Here is an 18,682-nt window from a genome sequence, read left to right on the forward strand (position 1 = left end):
ATCAATTCAACACAGGTGGAGTTCGTCTAGATAATCAACTTAACTAGCACAATATTTAGGCTATATATACAGCCAACTCACCTCTGTTTCACGACAGTTTTCCGGCATCCTTCCTCCACCCTATCTCCTCGCTCTTAACTATTCTCATCCCAGACTATAGGGATTTGGGGGGTCACGCAAATATGATTACTATTTTCTCAATTCAAATATATGTAATTGCAAACACGTGAACTTTTTATTCTAGAAGTCTGGACAAAAAATGTTGTCAAACTAATATTAGTTTGGAAATAAATCTCTATTGTATTCTATTATTGAATATTTTATTTTTCATTTTTATGCTTTAATTAATTATTAGCTTTTTATCAACTCACAAACCTGCTTCAGTTCTTATATTAAGCCCAGTTTGGGAAACCCTACAGGTGTAATGTTTAATGCATTTTATAATGCTGGTATATATATATATATATATATATACAAGGAGAATGTTTTCTTTCTCTTTCTCTTTGCTTTTTTATATCATTACTGTATCTTTAATGGTAAGTATAAAACAGGTTGTATTATAAGTAATCTAAAAAGCAGTGAGAATACATTATCTAAAATTGGTAACCTAGAATACATTACTAACTACAGTTTTCATCATGTAATCTGTAATCATGTAATCAGGTTTTATTTACATTCTACCTAGCACTGTATATCAGTGGATGATGGCAGGTCACATGACTCATCAGTAGCCACTCCCATCAGTCAGCTGAACACTGAACCCATATTCCTTTTAGAAAACAGATCCATTTGTGAGAACATGAAGGAACGCTTAATCTCGACAAAGTTTTCAGTTCTGCATTAAGTGTAGTAATCAGGATGCAGTATTTCTGCAGTTTTTAAAGCTCTTGTGCTGCTTCTCTGTAACTTGTGTTCATTGAGAGTTTGTCTGAGACTGACATCTAGTAGCCATTTCATGCTTTACAGACTCACAGACACACCTGTTATACACACGTGACTCAAACAGAACCAGGAAACAGGAGTCACATGATTTCAGGGAAAGAGAAACTAAAGTGTAGTTGAGCTGTCGTGTGTTGTGTGTCTCTGTATTTAAGCAGTAAAATGGCAGAAGCCAGAATTTCTCAGGATGAGTTCATGTGTCCAGTGTGTCTGGATCTCCTGAAGGATCCAGTGACCATCCAGTGTGGACACAGTTACTGTGAGAACTGTATTGAAGGTTGCTGGGATCAGGAGGATCAGAAGAAAGTCTACAGCTGCCCTCAGTGCAGAGACACCTTCAGTCCAAGACCTGCTTTACGGAAAAACACCATTCTGGCTGAACTGGTGAAGAAACTGAAGAAGACCAGACTCTCTGATGACTGTGATGCTGGAGCTGGAGATGTTCAGTGTGACGTCTGTACTGGAAGAAAATACAGAGCCGTAAAGTCCTGTCTGATGTGTCTGAACTCTTACTGTCAGAATCACCTCGAACAACATGAGAGTTTCTTTAGAGGAAAGAGACACAATTTGACTGAAGCCACTGGACGACTGCAGGAGATGATCTGCCAGAAACATGAGAAGCTCCTTGAAGTTTTCTGTCGCACTGATCAGAAATGCATATGTATGCCATGTATGATGGATGAACATAAAAACCACGACACTGTATCAGCTGCAGCACAGAGGACAGAGACACAGGTATTTAAATCTTGACTCTAATTAAATATTGCTAACAATTTTCATATGTGCCCATTTCATATGTGCTTATATTCAGCGCTGGGGGTAACACATTACAAGTTATGTGAACTATGTATTCAGATTACTTTTCTCAAGTAACTAGTGATGTAACACATTATTTTTAAAATGTACGACAAAATGTCAAATTACTCTTTCAAATAAGTGACACAAATGTCACGATCTGTGTTGGGAAAAGTGCGGAACGAGGAGACGGGGAGTAAATAAACAGTCTTTAATCCTTGGAATGATGGGAATTTCACTATACCTGTGTCGGCCACTGGCTGGGAACGGGTCTGCCTGTTCCCTGACACATAAAAAGTAACAAATGCAATTAGTTACTTTATAAGGAGTAATGGAATATTGTAACTTTTAAAAGTAACGTTCCCTATGTTTATGTAACTGTTTATATTGGTGCTCATATTAACAGGTTGTAGCATTCAGCATAAATGAACAGCTGCTATTAGAAGAGTATCAATGTTTGGTGAAAATGCCCCATAAACTGTTATCAACACAATCTTTAATAAAATAGGATTTGATTAAGCAAAATAAAATAATGGAGGGAACTATTAAACAGTTATTTATGCAGTTTTAATTACGCAGCAGAAACACTGTCAGTGTGAAGCTCTATGTCTCTGTCAGTTTCATTTTTATAATACTTACACTTGTAGGGTGAAACAGGCTTAAACTTCATGTGAATTCACATACTCCTGTCATGATTTCTGGAGTTTCAATCTACAGCCATCAGTTCCACTTTTACTGGATTCATCTGTCCATGTGTTGATTTAGTGCCAGTAGTTCTCTGTGAGATTCACTATCATCTGTTTGTCCTGCAGAAGCAGCTGAAGGAGACACAGAAGACGCTCCAGCAGAGAATCCAGCAGAGAGAGAAAGATCTCCAGCAGCTGAGAGAGACTGTGGAGTCTCATAAGGTGAGTCTGGAGAAGAAGAGAAGTTTGTCTCCGTCTCAGTTCAGACTCACTGAAGCTGAATCACTGTGTGTCCTAACAGCGCTCTGCACAGACAGCAGTGGAGGACAGTGAGAGGATCTTTACTGAGCTCATCCGCTCCATTGAGAGAAGCCACTCTGAGCTGATACGACTGATCAGAGATCAGGAAAAGACTGCAGTGAGTCGAGCTGAAGGACGACTGGAGCGACTGGAGCAGGAGATCAATGATCTGAGGAGGAGAGACGCTGAGCTGGAGCAGCTTTCACACACACAGGATCACATCCAGTTCCTGCAGGTAACACAGATCTAAGCCCCTTTCACACTGCCATTCCGGCAAATACAGGGGTAAAGTGTTCCTGTAATTGTTCCCTGGTCGCTAGATTTGGCACTTTCACACTGCCAGTGATGACCCGGTATATGTGCGTGCTTTCACACACAACCCTTGAAGATCCCGTAACGACACGTGACATCAGCGCGTGACATGTAATGTACGAGTCGACAACGCTTGGCACGTTATACTTTAACTGAAGGAAGCAAACGATCTCGGCGTCAGCGTGGAAGGGGGGAACCAACTGATCTCTGCTTCATTACAGTTTGCACATGTGTTTTCGTCGCGAATGTTGATCTTCCTTCAAAACAGCCGGTAAAAGAGTCACGCGATAACGCGCGTCATCACTTCGATACGGAATTAGATCTGGCTTTTGTTCACACAGCGCTCGTTCCGGATCGATTACCGCAATGTTACTAGGTCCCCGACCCGGGTTCGATTCGGTAATCAATTCCAGGACGTGGTTGCTTTCACACAGAAGGCGACCAGGCAATGTTACAGGAATATTGCGGGTCCGACGTGCAGTGTGAAAGGGGCTATAGAAGAACAGGATCATAGTGGACTTGAGCAGATCCTGCTGTGACAGAGACTCACAGAGAAACATTTCAGAAGTGCAGGGGCGGATCTATCGGGGTGGCAAATGCCACCCTAAAAGAAAGCCTTGCCACCCCTGCTGCCACCCCAGTTGGCAGCAACAAATTAAAAGTTATGGCCAATTTGAAAATTTACGAGCGTGAATCTCCAATGTGAATGCAGCAGCACGCCAGAGCAGCAAGAGACTTTAGACAGTATGCAAGAGACTGATTTGTTTGGAAAACTTTCTCAGTGCGCGCGAAGCGAGGGAACCATGAGACACAGGAGGAAAGAGGTAAAAATTGATTATCTATCTATCAAGAAATGAAGCTTTAAAGAGCCACACAGATGGGAAATCAAAAATTACATGTATTACAGTGTATGATGTAGCTGTGCATTTATAAAGTTATTGGCTTCTAAAGTAAGGAGTCGACTCTGAATCGCTGAAATGAGTCATTATAGATTTCAAATCTTTTGCCCATCTCTATGTACGTAGGAACACTTTGCATAATAATCTCCGCCTACCGTCTTGACCTGGTCTTGAAAGGTGGGGTTTAAGCATAGACAGTAAAAGAAATGGACACAGCGACCCCATTGGAACTAAATTCCTGAGTGAGCAGGAGTAAGTATTCTGATTAATTATTTTGTATAGTATTTTAAAATGTAACGCCAGTACGCCATAGTAAGTTAATTGCCTGCGAGCTTCTCCTCCTGTCTGTACGGTAATGCGACAGAGAGTCGAGTGGTTATGACGCAATCATTAGCCTATTTTTTACAAAAACTGTTTATACGGGGCCATAATGTAACATAGAAGGTAATGGAGACCTTTATACATTGTCGTGTATCTTTAGAAATAAATAATGGACAAACGGAGTCTTTAAACGCCTCAGATGTAAAGTTATTCGCTGTCAAAGTGACGCCAAAATGAATGGGAGTCAATGGGATGCTAACGCAAGTGAAGTTCTGCTAAAAGATGGCAACCCCCACCCGACTTCAACTTCCGGTCGAGTTCCTTGCCCCCTGGGTTTAAGGAAACTGAATCTTTTGAACAGCTTCGCGCGAACCGTTTGGGGATCTCTGAGAATTGAGGTAATTTTAAAATGATATTTTGACAAAATGACAATGTTTTTTAACCTGGGATGGATTTAAACCTAATGTACAGGACTTATAAACAGTGATAGGAAGCTTAGAATTTTCATCTTACTGGCTCTTTAATGAAAGCACAGACCTTGAGATGATAAATAACAAACGTTACAGTGGTTATAGCCATAGGTAAATTGTAATTTGTAAATAATACAATTTATTCATTTAGTTTTTTATTTGATTAAAGTTATTTTTTCACCCCTATAGTAGGTGTTTTTTTTTTCATCATATTTGAGGAAGGGGGACACAACAATAAATCCTGCTTAGGACACCTGTTTGGCCAGCAGCGGCCCTGAAGGTGTTGTTATACACATCTCTGGGATGTGTGCTCTACTACACACACACACACACACACACACACACACACACTGAAGCACGCGTGGTGTTTTCAGCTCTTCACTATATTGATGTATGATGTAGGCTACACATGTGCACTCCAGCGCGCTATGAGAGGATTTCACCATTTCATTTGATAAAACTATCGTCATTCATTCGTATCGTATACACAGACTGACAGAAACGGCAATGTCTTTACGACAACCTGTCAAAATAAAATCTCGGTATAACTTGAAGAAACTCAAACAGAGAGTATGCTATACTTCAAGTAAGCTTATTAGCTAATAATAATAGTTTATTAAAAGACACAGAAACTCTGGTTACAACTCACCAAAATAAAAGTTTGGTCTAACTCAAAGAAATTATGTAAGAAATTGCACAGTAAAATATTCTTAAAAAAAGATACGTTATTTTAAAGGAATATCACACAAGTTTTCATAGAAGTTTTAATTTAAGCTTGCCAAAACAATAACACCATATTTTTCAAAAACAATTTTTAAAAGTACATTTGTATTTGTGCCTATAATGTTTATTTATTTATTATTATTGTCAGCTAATAAAACCTATGCCTCAGGACCATATTCATATAACATCTAAGGCTAAATGTAGCTCTTGACTGGTTGAGTTAGATGATGATTAACACTAAACTAGAAAATCAGTTGAGTCTCCCAGCTGGAAATGGCTGTTAAAATCTTGTGTTTCTTATAATAAATTGACATATTGATAACACTGAATCTTTTATAATGCTCTTAATTACATGTTGATGCATACTGTATGCATTAGTGAGTGTGTGGTGCTTATGGGGTATGGTCACTTATTCCTTATATGAACTGTTTCAAATGCAAGACATTGATTGCATGAGATTAAGTTTGTAAATGATAGCCTGTGTCCTTTTGTAGTGTGCACATATATTTATCATCAAACTGTGATAACTGTGACTAAATTCAGTATATATACGTCCATATGTTGCCACCCCTCAAAAATTCCTGCCCCCTTCTCGCCACCCCATCAGTATTTTTGTCTTATTATATAATCATCAGTCAGACTCTTATCTGATCATCTTTTGAAAAAGACACCACTTATAAATGAGTTTGATTTCTGTTTTCTGTAGAGTTTCCAGTCTCTCTCTGCACCTCCTGAATCTACAGACGTAAATGATGATCCCTTCAGTTCTCTCGTCTCTTCTGATGATCTGAGAGAATCTGTTCATCAGCTCAGAGACAAACTGGAGGATTTCTGCAAAGAGGAGCTCAAGAAGATCTCAGACAGAGGTAAAGTCCTGGAGATTCATCTGCTCTCAGAAATTAGTCCATAATTATCTCATGTCATGGAGAACATCGTATGTGACCCTGGAGCACAAAAGCAGTCTGAAGTCTATGGGGTATATTTGAAGCAATAGCCAAAAATAAATTCCATGGGTCAAAATTATCGATTTTTCTTTTATGCCAAAAATCATTAGGATTTTAGGTAAAGATCATGTTCCATGAAGATATTTCTAAATGTAAAAAAAAAAAAAATTTGATTAATAAAATACATTGCTAAGAACTTAATTTGTAAAATTAAAAAGGCGATTTTCTCAGTATTTAGATTTTTTTTTTTTTTTTTTTTTTTTTTTTTTTGCAGCCTCAGATTCCAAATTTTTAAATAATTGTATCTCGACCAAATATTGTCTTCCTAACAAACCATACATCAATGTAAGGATTATGTATTCAGCTTTCAGAGGATGTATAAATCTCAATTTTGAAAAATTGACACTTATGACTGGTTTTATGCTCCAGGTTCACATGTTAGAAACGTCTTAGGAATGGATGGAGGATCATGAGAATCACACTGTTCATGTCTGTTGATTTCCACAGTCACAATCACCAACATTGTTCCCAGAACCAGGAACGACTTCCTAAAATGTAAGTCAGTAAGAAAACAAGGAGAAAACCTCACTGAGTGTGTTCATGTTCTTCCTGTAGAAGGAGAAAGAAGAGTTTTATAACTGGTGATGGTAATGATGATTAACACTGATATCTGTTCATCTGTACTGAGACACTGATGATACACTGAACATGAAGAGTTCAGCTACATGACAAGATCAAACCGATTCATAATTCCTGATTCTGATGTGTTTTATCTCCATCAGATTCCCATCAGTTCACTCTGGATCTGAACACAGTGAATGAACGCCTCCGTCTGTCTGAGAACAACAGAGTGATTACTAACACTGGCACAGATCAGCCGTATCCTGATCATCCAGAGAGATTTGATTATTTTCGTCAGGTGTTGTGTAGAGAGAGTGTGTGTGGACGCTGTTACTGGGAGACTGAGTGGAGTGGATGTGATTATGTACTGCGTATAGCAGTGTCATATAAGAGCATCAGCAGGAAGGGTAAGAAAAATAAATGTTTGTTTGGATCTAATGATCAGTCCTGGAGTTTGATCTGCACTCCCTCCAGTTACTCTTTCATGCACAGTAACATAAGGACTGATCTCCCTGTAGAGTCCATCATCAGTAGAATAGGAGTGTTTGTGGATCACAGTGCAGGAACTCTGTCCTTCTACAGCGTCTCTGACACAATGAACCTCATCCACACAGTCCAGACCACATTCACTCAGCCGCTCTATCCTGGGTTTTTGGTTGATTTTGGATCATCAGTGAAACTGTGTTGATGAATCAGAATAGACTGATGAGAGATTCTACCCATAATGCTTTAATGCATAATCTTTTCATGACATTAATACAGCAGCTGAACTTCTGTCAGTGAAATAACATGAATCAGAATAAATTTGTATATAAAATCCTCAAATAGTAGTTTCTATTCTTTTCTCATCCTCTGCATGTGTTGACTGAAATCAGTCGTTTAGTTTTTTAATGTACAGTCAATGTACAGTTATTTTTATTATTAATTTATTTATTAAAAATCCTTTCAATTCAAATGATCACAGACAATAAATCATTTTCCTTATTCATCTCATGTTTCTCCAACACTTTTCAGTATTTTGTGTTCTTTTGCCACTGATTTTATTGCCATGCCGTTTGTGTGTGTGTGTGTGTGCGCGCGTGCGTGCGTGTGTGCGTGTGTGTGTGTGCGCGTGCGTGCATGTGTGTGTGTGTGCGCGTGTAGTAGTAAGTAGTACTGATACACGGGATTACACAAGATCAAATAGAACCAGTTCTAAGGAACATAAATTTGCTATACTGATGTTATTAACGTTAACAATTTGAAAACAAAGTATAACAATAATAATAATTTGCATGGTTAGATATGATATGAGATAAGTGATCGTTAGATTAAATCACAATTGGTAGCATGATTATGATTATGGGGGGGGGGGGGGGGGTTATTTGATGGGAGAGTTAGGGTATTTCTTTTAGACATATTTTTTAAACTACCAGGAAACAGGAAACACATGACTCAAGGGAAAAGAAAGTGAAAGTGTAGTTGAGCTGTTCTGTGTTGTGTCTCTATTCATGCAGTAAAATGGCAGAAGCCAGCTTTTCTCAGGATGAGTTCATGTGTCCAGTGTGTCTGGATCTCCTGAAGGATCCAGTGACCATCCAGTGTGGACACAGTTACTGTAAGAGCTGTATTACAGACCACTGGGATCAGGAAGATCAGATGAGAGTCTACAGCTGTCCTCAGTGCAGACAGACCTTCTGTCCAAGACCTGTTTTAGCTGGAAACACTGTGCTGGCTGAACTGGTGAAGAAACTGAAGAAGAGGAAACGTCCTGCTGACTGTGACGCTGGAGCTGGAGATGTGCAGTGTAATGTCTGTGTTCGAAGAAAATACAAAGCTGTCAAGTCCTGTCTGATGTGTCAGGAATCTTACTGTCAAACTCATTTCAACCGTCATGAGGAACTTCATTCACATAAGCCACACAAAGTGATTGAAGCCACTGGACAACTGCAGGAGATGATCTGCCAGAAACATGAGAAACATCTGGAAATGTACTGTATTACTGACCAACAATGTATTTGTGAGCTGTGTACAAAATATGAGCATAAAAACACAACACTGTATCAGCCGCAGCACAGAGGACAGAAAAACAGGTATTTAACACTAGCGCTTACACTTATGAAGAGAAACAAGCTTATATCTGCATTTTAATTCATGTACAATTGCTTGACTTTGAACCTGCAGCCATTGGTTATCAGTTCCACTTTTACAGGATACATCTGTCCACATGATGATTTAGAGACAGTAGTTTTCTGTAATATTTACTGTCATCCATTTGTCGTGCAGAAGCAGATTAAGAAGATGCAGAAGACATCCCAGCAGAGAGAGAATGATCTCCAGCAGCTGAGAGAGACTGTGGAGTCTCATAAGGTGAGTCTGGAGAAGAAGAGAAGTTTGTCTCCGTCTCAGTTCAGACTCACTGAAGCTGAATCACTGTGTGTCCTAACAGCGCTCTGCACAGACAGCAGTGGAGGACAGTGAGAGGATCTTTACTGAGCTCATCCGCTCCAATGAGAGACGCTGCTCTGAGCTGGTACAGCTTTTGATTCCTGATATCAGAGACAAGGAAAAGACTGCAGTGAGTCGAGCTGAAGAACGACTGGAGCGACTGGAGCAGGAGATCAATGATCTGAGGAGGAGAGACGCTGAGCTGGAGAAGCTTTCACACACACAGGATCACATCCAGTTCCTGCAGGTAACACAGATCTAGAAGAACAGGATCATAGTGGACTTGAGCAGATCCTGCTGTGACAGAGACTCACAGAGAAACATTTCATGAATCTCTTATTATATAATCATCTTCTATCAGCTCTCTGTTCTGGAAGATATATGTAGCTGCCGAACATCACTAGCGCCACTTACAGTTAAACATTTTACAAACTTTTCAACTTTTTAAAATATGGATCAGGTGATCTTCAAAGTATACATCTTCAAAGCCGTATATTAGCAATCAGTCAAACAGGGATATCAGACAAAAATTGAAGGTGTCACAAATAATTAGTTTTCAACTGAAACTGTGATCCTTGGTGATTGGGCGGCATGACAATGGAATAAGGGATCCAGGTGCAAGCTGTATTACAGAGCGTAGTTTAAACTGGCAGGGTCAAACACCAGCAAACAGCTATGTCCCACGGCAAGACAAAAGAGTAATCCAAATAACAGGCATTGGTCAGAGCAGGCAGCCAACAATCACAAACCAGGGAACAATCCAAAGACAAAAATACATAGGCAAGGAAACAATGAAATGCTTAGGAATGTCTCTTAAGAGCTAATTCAGACTTAGCAATGTGTGCGTGTTAATTTACATTTAGCCAACGCAACTAGGGGTCAAGTGTCTTGCTCAGGGACACATTGGTGTTTCACAGAAGATTCGAACCCGGGTCTCTCACACCAAAGGCATGTGTCTTATCCACTGCGCCAATGCCACCTTTACTTGAGTACAACTGTAATCAGTTGTGTTTGTAATCAGTTCCTATGCTGGGGTTTTTGGGAAAGGACTCTGGGGTGAGAAGGTGAAGGTAAGGGATGGAGTGCCCTCTAGAGGAGCTCATGGGCAATCCAGCTAGAGATCGAGACAGAGCACCCCCATCCCCCCCCCCCACAAACAATCTCACACATAGAGAGAGATATGCAATGTCTGGAAATCTTAAATGAGGTCCTTGAAGGAATGCATTCCTTGACGGAGTCAAAATACCTGTTTACTCGGTCCATGATTGGTCTGGAAACACTCGAAAAGCTGCTGGATCCAGGCATGGTCAAGTATTCTGTTATGGGCAACATGACAATAGAGTAGGGATTGGGTGAGAAGGTGAAGGTCCAGAGTCCTTACCTTATGTGAAGGTTAAGGATGGAAAGCCCTCTAAAGGAGCTCTTGGGCACTCCAGCTAAAATTGTGACAGATATAATGCAAGTCAGTGGCTGCACTTTCTTGAGACTAAAAATAAAGAAAATCAGGAAACACAAAATGAATACTCGTGGCTCCTGACAATATACTGAGGTCTTATGAAGCATAACGATCTGTCTGCACAAGAAACTGAACTTTATTACCAGTAATCCAGACCCTCAGGCAACTTGGAAATCCAGTTCTCTCAGACAGTTCATTTCAAAGAACTGGTTCACTTCACTAGTTAATTTACATAATCATGCAATGATATAGTATGTACACAATTAGAATATTAAGTATCACAATTAAATATCAAAGATGGGAAACCGCTAACTTGTATTTTATGAATCACTAAAGACCAAGGTTTCAGCTAAAAACCTCTTTACTGCTCTACTTAAGAAGAGAGAGAGACAAAAACTATTTGTTGGATTGCTTGGGGGTGAGGAAATGAACAGAAAATGTTCATTTTTGGGTGAACTATGGTTTTAAGACATGGTCAGGTTCTGTTTTTGTTTCAAAGCACTGAAGCATTGTTCAGTCACTCCAGGATTTCTTGATTCAGAATTTTATGCTAAAACAAAAACTGCATTATATATAGCACCTTGATCCTTATGAAACTGAGTCATGTTTGTGTAGTTTAAAAGTGTCACTATCTGCTCTAAAGTTATAAATAATGGTCAACCTAATGGTAGGATGTGAGTTGTTGTTTTTTTTTGTTTTTTTTTTATCTACTCAAGCCTACAGTGAGACTCCATTGATAGATTTATGATCTTAGGAGATGTTTTTTGATCCAAACTATTTTCCAGAAAGTTTAAATAGCTCTAATGTGATATATGAGAAGAATGAAGCTGATGTAGTGCTGGACTGGGGTGAGTTACTAAACATTAGTCAAGTCTACAAGACCCGCACAAATCTGATGTTCTGCAGGTTACTGGGTGAAGTGTGGAGCTGATGAGTTTGATTTCTGTTTTCTGTAGAGTTTCCCGTCTCTCTCAGCACCTCCTGAATCTACAGACATAAATGAAGATCCCTTCAGTTCTCTCGTCTCTTCTGCTGGTCTGAGAGAATCTGTCCATCAGCTGAGAGACAAACTGGAGGATTTCTGCAAAGAGGAGCTCAAGAAGATCTCAGACAGAGGTAAAGTCCTGGAGATTCATCTCCTCTCAGAAACCAATTGATCATCATGAAGAACATCATATTAGAAATGTCTTAGGAATGGATGGAGGATCATGAGAATCACACTGTTCATGTCTGTTGATTTCCACAGTCACATTCACCAACATTGTTCCCAGAACCAGGAACGACTTCCTACAATGTAAGTCTGTAAGAAAACAAGCAGAAAAACTCACTGAGTGTGTTCATGTTCTTCCTGTAGATGGTGACAGAAGAGTTTTATAACTGATGATGTAAATGATGATTTGCACTGATATCTGGTCATCTGTACTGAGACACTGATGAATCACTGAACATGAAGAGTTCAGCTACATGAAAAGATCAAACCGATTCATAATTCCTGATTCTGATATGTTTTATCTCCATCAGATTCCCGTCAGCTCACTCTGGATCCAAACACAGCATTTAAACGCCTCCGTCTGTCTAAGAACAACAGGGTGATTACTGGCAGTAGAACAGTCCAGTCGTATCCTGATCATCCAGACAGATTTGATGTGTCTCAGGTGTTGTGTAGAGAGAGTGTGTGTGAACGCTGTTACTGGGAGCTGGAGTGGAGAAGAGGTGATCATGGAGTGCGTATAGCAGTGTCATATAAGAGCATCAGCAGAAAGGGACGGGGTCATAAGTGTAAGTTTGGAAATAATGAGGAGTCCTGGAGTTTGGAATGCATTCCTCCGAAATACTATTTAATGCACAATTTAATAAGGACTGATCTCCCTGTAGAGTCCATCAGCAGGAGAATAGGAGTGTTTGTGGATCACAGAGCAGGAACTCTGTCCTTCTACAGCGTCTCTGACACAATGAGCCTCATCCACACAGTCCAGACCACATTCACTCAGCCGCTCTATCCTGGGTTTAGGATTTCTAGAGCATCATCAGTGAAACTCTGTTGATGAATCAGAATAGACTGACGAGAGATTCTAAACATAATGCTTTGAGCTGCAAGATAAATCAGGAACAGTGAGATGTTATACATTGTAAAATCGAATTACTTAGGCTTACTTAAAAAAACAAAAACATGTAAACCAACTAACAAAGTGAAATAGGAATATTATGGTATATTATGTATACTGACAAATGCTTTGTATAATTCACTTATACAAGAGTTCTAGTAACTAAAATAGAACTTTAGAGAGTACTTAATCCTTTTTTTATATTTATTCTTGACTCATTGTGGCATGAATAAATTATGCAATTTGTTTTACATTTTGTTTAGTTTTTTGTTGCCAATTTTATTTGTTTTTTTTTTTGTGTCAGTAGTAGCAAAACAAAGATCAAAAAAGATACAAATTGTTATTGTTACAATAAAAATTTACAAAATGTTATTGCTACTATTGTTGGGTTTTGGCTGCTGAATGTTGAAGTCAGTGTATGAATGAAGCAGGGTCGATTGGAAAATAATTGAAAGATTACATTAACCTATTTAAAAGTTTATCAAGGTGTTCATGACAAATGTTACAATATTTAACATTTTTAAAGTGTAAACGTTAGAACACCTATTTAAAACAAAATATTTATTATTTATATTTGTGTGAAACCAAATAACTGATTTCATGTAGCATCACTGTATGAATAGGAAGATAATTACAATAATATTCTTAAAGTTCCAAGTGGCCAACCAAAGGGAACACTAATCACAATGATGGTGACTTCAATCAAAAACATTTTAAGAAAATCAACATTAATTCATGGAGTCACCTTATGTAATGTAGTCTTAATTTTTTTTGTTGCATTGACAATTCAACAATCAAGATGACTTTAGGAAATGAATGAATGCAACTAGTGAAATATTACTGCAGAAGTTCGAAAAGTCTGAGTGATGGTATGCTGTTTTCGAACATTCTGACACCCGCTGGAGGTGGGGAGTAGATTAATGTAAGCATAACTTGTGACGCTCCTGCATATTCCCTAAACACAACAACAATGAAATTATGAAGTGTAGGCAATCTAGCTGTGAGACGGGCACCAATGGTCAGAATATTATAGACAAAAGAATAATTATTAGCAGCAGTTCAGAGTCAAGTATCATGTTTGCAATACAAAATATTCCCAGTCCTTTATGGGAAGTGTGAATGTCTCATAGTCTGTAAAACTGTAGCATGACATGGAAAAAAATATTGGAGACAGTTTGTTACTTTATTGTATTAGTGTGAACTGCCCAACTTTATAGAAACAACCCTTGTGCCACAGATGCATTGCAGGCTACTGGTTCAGGAAACCGTCTTCGTCTTCCGTAAAATGCGCTGCAGACATATGAATATTTGGGTTGGACTGTTCTGGAAAAGTGTTGAAATACAACTTAACCACTGATTTCTAGTCGTGTCCTCTTTTGGAAGTCCAAACAAAGTAGTGACTCCACAACATGGCGCAGGCGGCAACAGAGATAATACAAGTTACGCCTTCTTTCTTTGCAGGAACATTTGGGATGTTTAATGCAAATCTTCCCACATAGTGACGTTGGGATGTGGGTTGTGTTAGAACGAGCCATTTAGGAGGGTGTGGTTGAGTCTTAACTTTGATAAAGAGTATCGCTTTAGATTTGAGATTTTAGTCTTTGCAACTTTACAGATCTTCATTATGCACCAAGAGATTGTAACACTAAAGAGAAACGAAAAATTGAAATCGCATCACATGACGCCTTTAAGTAAGCATCATTCAAAGCAGTAAGTAATTTGTTTTATTCACCTTTATTCACCAAATTAGCTGTAATTTAATAAAACCTATTAAGTATAACAATTAAGTAAAAATTATTAATTATATCTAAATAAGGTATACTATTGAATTTTACAGTGTAGAGTCTCTTCTTTTCTATTCATTATATCATTAATACTGCAACTGAACTTCTGTCACTGAATAACATGAATCTGAATAAATGGTGTGTGTGTGTGTGTGTGAGAGAGAGAGAGAGAGAGAGAGAGAGAGAGAGTCCTGCTGAGTGACAATGTGCTTCTGTGCTTTATCAGTGGAATTACTTTTCAAATGTTCACAGTCAAAAGATCATTTTCATTATTCACATTCTGTAGCTCTGGCCCTTTTCAGCATTTAGTTTTCTTCTGTGTTCTGGTGTCACATTTCTTTTCTTGTTATGCATTTAATTATTAGCAGGATTTTTAAATCTATACAATGTTTAATAGGTAGCCAGTGCAGTGTTGACAGGACCGGGCTAATATGGTTATAATTCCTGGTTCTAGTAAGAACTCTTGCTGCTGCATTTTGGAATAGCTGGAGTGTGCAGAACAACCACCCAATACAAAAGCATTACAATAATCTAACCTTGAGGTCATAAACGCATGGATTAACATTTCTGCATTTGACATTGAGAGCATAGGAAATTAAGAAATTACTCGTCATCCAGTTATTTATCTAGACTTAGCATTCTGTTAGTTTTCCAAATTGGTATGTTTTGCCAAGCCGTGAAGAAATATAAAGCTGAGTTTCAACAGCATAACAGTGAAAGCTAACACCATGTTTCCTGATGATATCTCCCAAGGGTAACATATAAAGCTTGAAGAGTAGCGGCCCTAGTACTGAGCCTTGAGGTACTCCTTACTGCACTTGTGATTGATATGATACCTCTTCATTCATTGCTACGAATTGATGGTGGTCATATAAGTACGATTTGAACCATGCCATGATAATTCCCAATTGTAAGTCACTTTGGATAAAAGCATCTGCAAAACGTCTAAATGTAAATTGTTAACTGTGAAAATCATCTTTATTTGTGTGTGTTTTCTGCCCACCTGTTCATCTCAATGTTCAGGTTTTTGGAAGATTTTTTGATTTTTTTTTCCTGAATCTAAAGAGTGAATCCAGCACATCATCTAATAGCACTGATCTAAAGGTTTCTTTCAGGTATTTACAATGTGCCAGTGGGTTTATATTAGCTACAGGTGGTTGGTGTTTTAGTTTCTGAAGGCCATGTGGCTTTTTATATTCAGTAAATAGAAGTGCGTTTGATCAAGGCTCTTTTACAGAGATGAATAGTCATTGCTTTGACTTCATTAATGTTAATCCTGCAGATTACTGTGACTTCTGACTGTACTGTAGCCAGTGCGTTTATATATAATACTATATATATAGAGAGAGAAAATTTCTTCTTAGAAATAAAAATTAAACACATTTAATATATATATATATATATTATATATCTTTTTTTTTTTTTTTTGTAAAAGCTTTAGTAATTTTTTATTTGTATCATATTTATTAGTTTTTTTTATGTATATGCCATTTTTTATTAATTTTTATTTCAATCTGAATTATTTTCGTACATCAGTTTAACCTGCCTTGGCAATCATCATTTATTTTATTTCTAGTAACATTTTTGTGTGTGTGTGTGTGTGTGTGTGCGTCCGTGCGTGTGCGTGTGTGTGTGTGTATGTATGTGTGCGTGTGTGTGTGTGTGTTTGTGAGCGATGCAGTGTTGGTGTTTCTGTGTGTGTGTGTGTGTGTGTGTGTGCGTGCGTGTGCGTGCGTGTGTGTGTGTGTGTTTGTGAGCGATGCAGTGTTGGTGTTTCTGTGTGTGTGTGTGAGTGTGTGTGTGTGTGTGTCTGTCTGTGTTTGTGTGTGTGAGTGATGCAGTGTTGGTGTTTCTGTGTGTGTGTGTGTGAGTGTGTGTGTGTGTGTTTGTGAGCGATGCAGTGTTGGTGTTTCTGTGTGTGTGTGTGAGTGTGTGTGTGTGTGTGTGTGTGTGTGTGTGTGTGTGTGTGTGTCTGTGTCTGTGTTTGTGTGTGTGAGTGATGCAGTGTTGGTGTTGAATCATGAGCCGGTCGTAATGACTCTGCTCAGGTTGTCGTATTAGTTATTGGGTTAAGTGCTGTTTGGCAGAGCTGCTTAGTTCTGGAGCGTCTCTGGTCTCTCGATCTCAGCTGTCTGCTGTGGTTTTAAAAGCACTACACTGCTGTCAGTCTGAGAAATAACCGTCTGTACGAGCTCTAAAAACTCCTCAGATTTATGAAACACATTCAGAAAGCAGTCATATTTACAGTTCTTAATGTTTCTGCTCTTATTAAATCCCTGAGGTTTGTCTTCTTCTTCTTCTTCGCTGTGAGACGAGGATCTGATTCTTCACAACAATATAATTATCAAAATAATCGCTCTGTGTTTGTTACAGTGATTCAGTGTGTGAAAGCACCTCGCTGTCAGCAGTAATTACCTGGAATATATTTTGACACATAATTCATTAAAGCTGCAAAACAGCCTGATAAAACTCATTTTTACAAATAAATTTGACTTTCTTTGCTTACTTGATAGCTTCTTAACTTAATTTAAAAAACTAATGTTTTGTCTCATACATTTATGACAGAGAAACAAATCTAATTTCTGATTATTTAATATTGGCTTTGAGAGCCACAGTTTTGTAATGTTATTACTAATAACTACAATAAATTGTTCCAGTTCTGGTTAAAATAATCCTTCAGAAACTTGATACACACACACGCACACACACACATACACACACATAAATATACATATGTGTGTGTGTGTGTGTGTTTGTGAATTGATGTGTTGGTAAATAATTGCAATAAAATATGTGTTTAATATTTTATATGATTTCATTTAACTTTGATTTTAATTCAACTTACATTTTTGTATGCTTTTAAATTTAGTTAACTATAATAACCTGATGGAAATATATTCAAATAGAAAACATTTTTCACAATATTATTTTTTAGCTATTTTAAATTAATGATTTTATTTGATTAATACTACTGTATTTTAATCAAATAAATGCAGACTTGGTGTGTATAAGAGACTCAAAGACATTGAAAAAGTCTTTATTTAAACTTTTAGGTCCTTTACAGTTTTATTTATGGAGTTTAAAAACAAATTTTTGCTTGTTTGATAATCAGACAAGTTTGCTTGTTATTTCATACACTTTTTTTCATACAAAATTTACAGTTTGAGATTATTATCCTTAAATGGTATCTTCTCCATAAATTTAAAATAATAGCTACAGATTTAGCTGCTTTATATATATTTAAATACATATATATATATTTTTTATGGTTTATGATATTTTTCTTTGTATTTGATTTCTCTTTTTAAATTGCATTTATATATGCATATAAAATATTTTAATGATTTAATACAAAATTTCAAAAGCCATTAACTCCCATAGTATTTTCCTCATACTATGGAAGTCAATGGCTACCATTAATGGTGTTATTTTGTTTGTTTGTGTGTGTGTGTGTGTGTGTGTGTGTGTTCAGCAGAAGACAGAAATCATACAGGTTCGGAACAACTTGAGGATTTTTCAAATGACAGTATTTTTATTTTTGTGTGCACTGTCCCTTTAATAGACCTGATTAATTATTTATTCTTGACCAGCTTCCAAAAGACATTCAATCTTAGTTTAGGAGTTAGTCTCAGTAACTAATATTCAGGCGAATCAATCAATGAGGGTCACCTCTAAATCAAATTGATAACAAACAACACATGGATTAACGAAAATAAAGCCAGTTTTAGTAAAAACGAAGTACTTTCCTATTCATATTTGCACAGAATACCGCAGTGTTGGCTGTAAAACAGTCGTGCTGTGTGTGTATTTGTGTAAATAGTGTAGTATGAGCATATGGACTCAAAGGCTTTGCATTTCTCTCTTTGTGTTTCAACATCCGGGTTTCCCTGCGGCGAAATT

General features: G+C 37.8%; 2 protein-coding genes across 2 annotated transcripts; both read left to right on the plus strand.

Moving 5' to 3' along the window:
* Nucleotides 1-793: 793 nt before the first annotated feature.
* Nucleotides 794-7,829, plus strand: LOC113068764 (tripartite motif-containing protein 16-like). Its single transcript, XM_026241621.1, has 6 exons — nt 794-1,674; nt 2,547-2,642; nt 2,722-2,955; nt 6,152-6,311; nt 6,897-6,944; nt 7,172-7,829. Exons 1-6 carry the CDS (start codon nt 1,102-1,104, stop codon nt 7,696-7,698), a joined length of 1,638 nt encoding a protein of 545 aa, XP_026097406.1. The 5' UTR covers nt 794-1,101; the 3' UTR covers nt 7,699-7,829.
* A 572-nt stretch (nt 7,830-8,401) lies between these two features.
* On the plus strand, nt 8,402-9,220 carry LOC113068728 (E3 ubiquitin/ISG15 ligase TRIM25-like). The gene is made up of 2 exons (XM_026241553.1): nt 8,402-9,082; nt 9,202-9,220. The coding sequence occupies exons 1-2, from the start codon at nt 8,511-8,513 to the stop codon at nt 9,218-9,220; spliced, it is 591 nt and encodes a 196-aa protein (XP_026097338.1). The 5' UTR covers nt 8,402-8,510.
* The last annotated feature ends 9,462 nt before the right edge of the window (nt 9,221-18,682 follow it).

This window comes from Carassius auratus, linkage group LG49B (genome assembly GCF_003368295.1).
Source record: "Carassius auratus strain Wakin linkage group LG49B, ASM336829v1, whole genome shotgun sequence".
Taxonomy (NCBI): domain Eukaryota; kingdom Metazoa; phylum Chordata; class Actinopteri; order Cypriniformes; family Cyprinidae; genus Carassius; species Carassius auratus.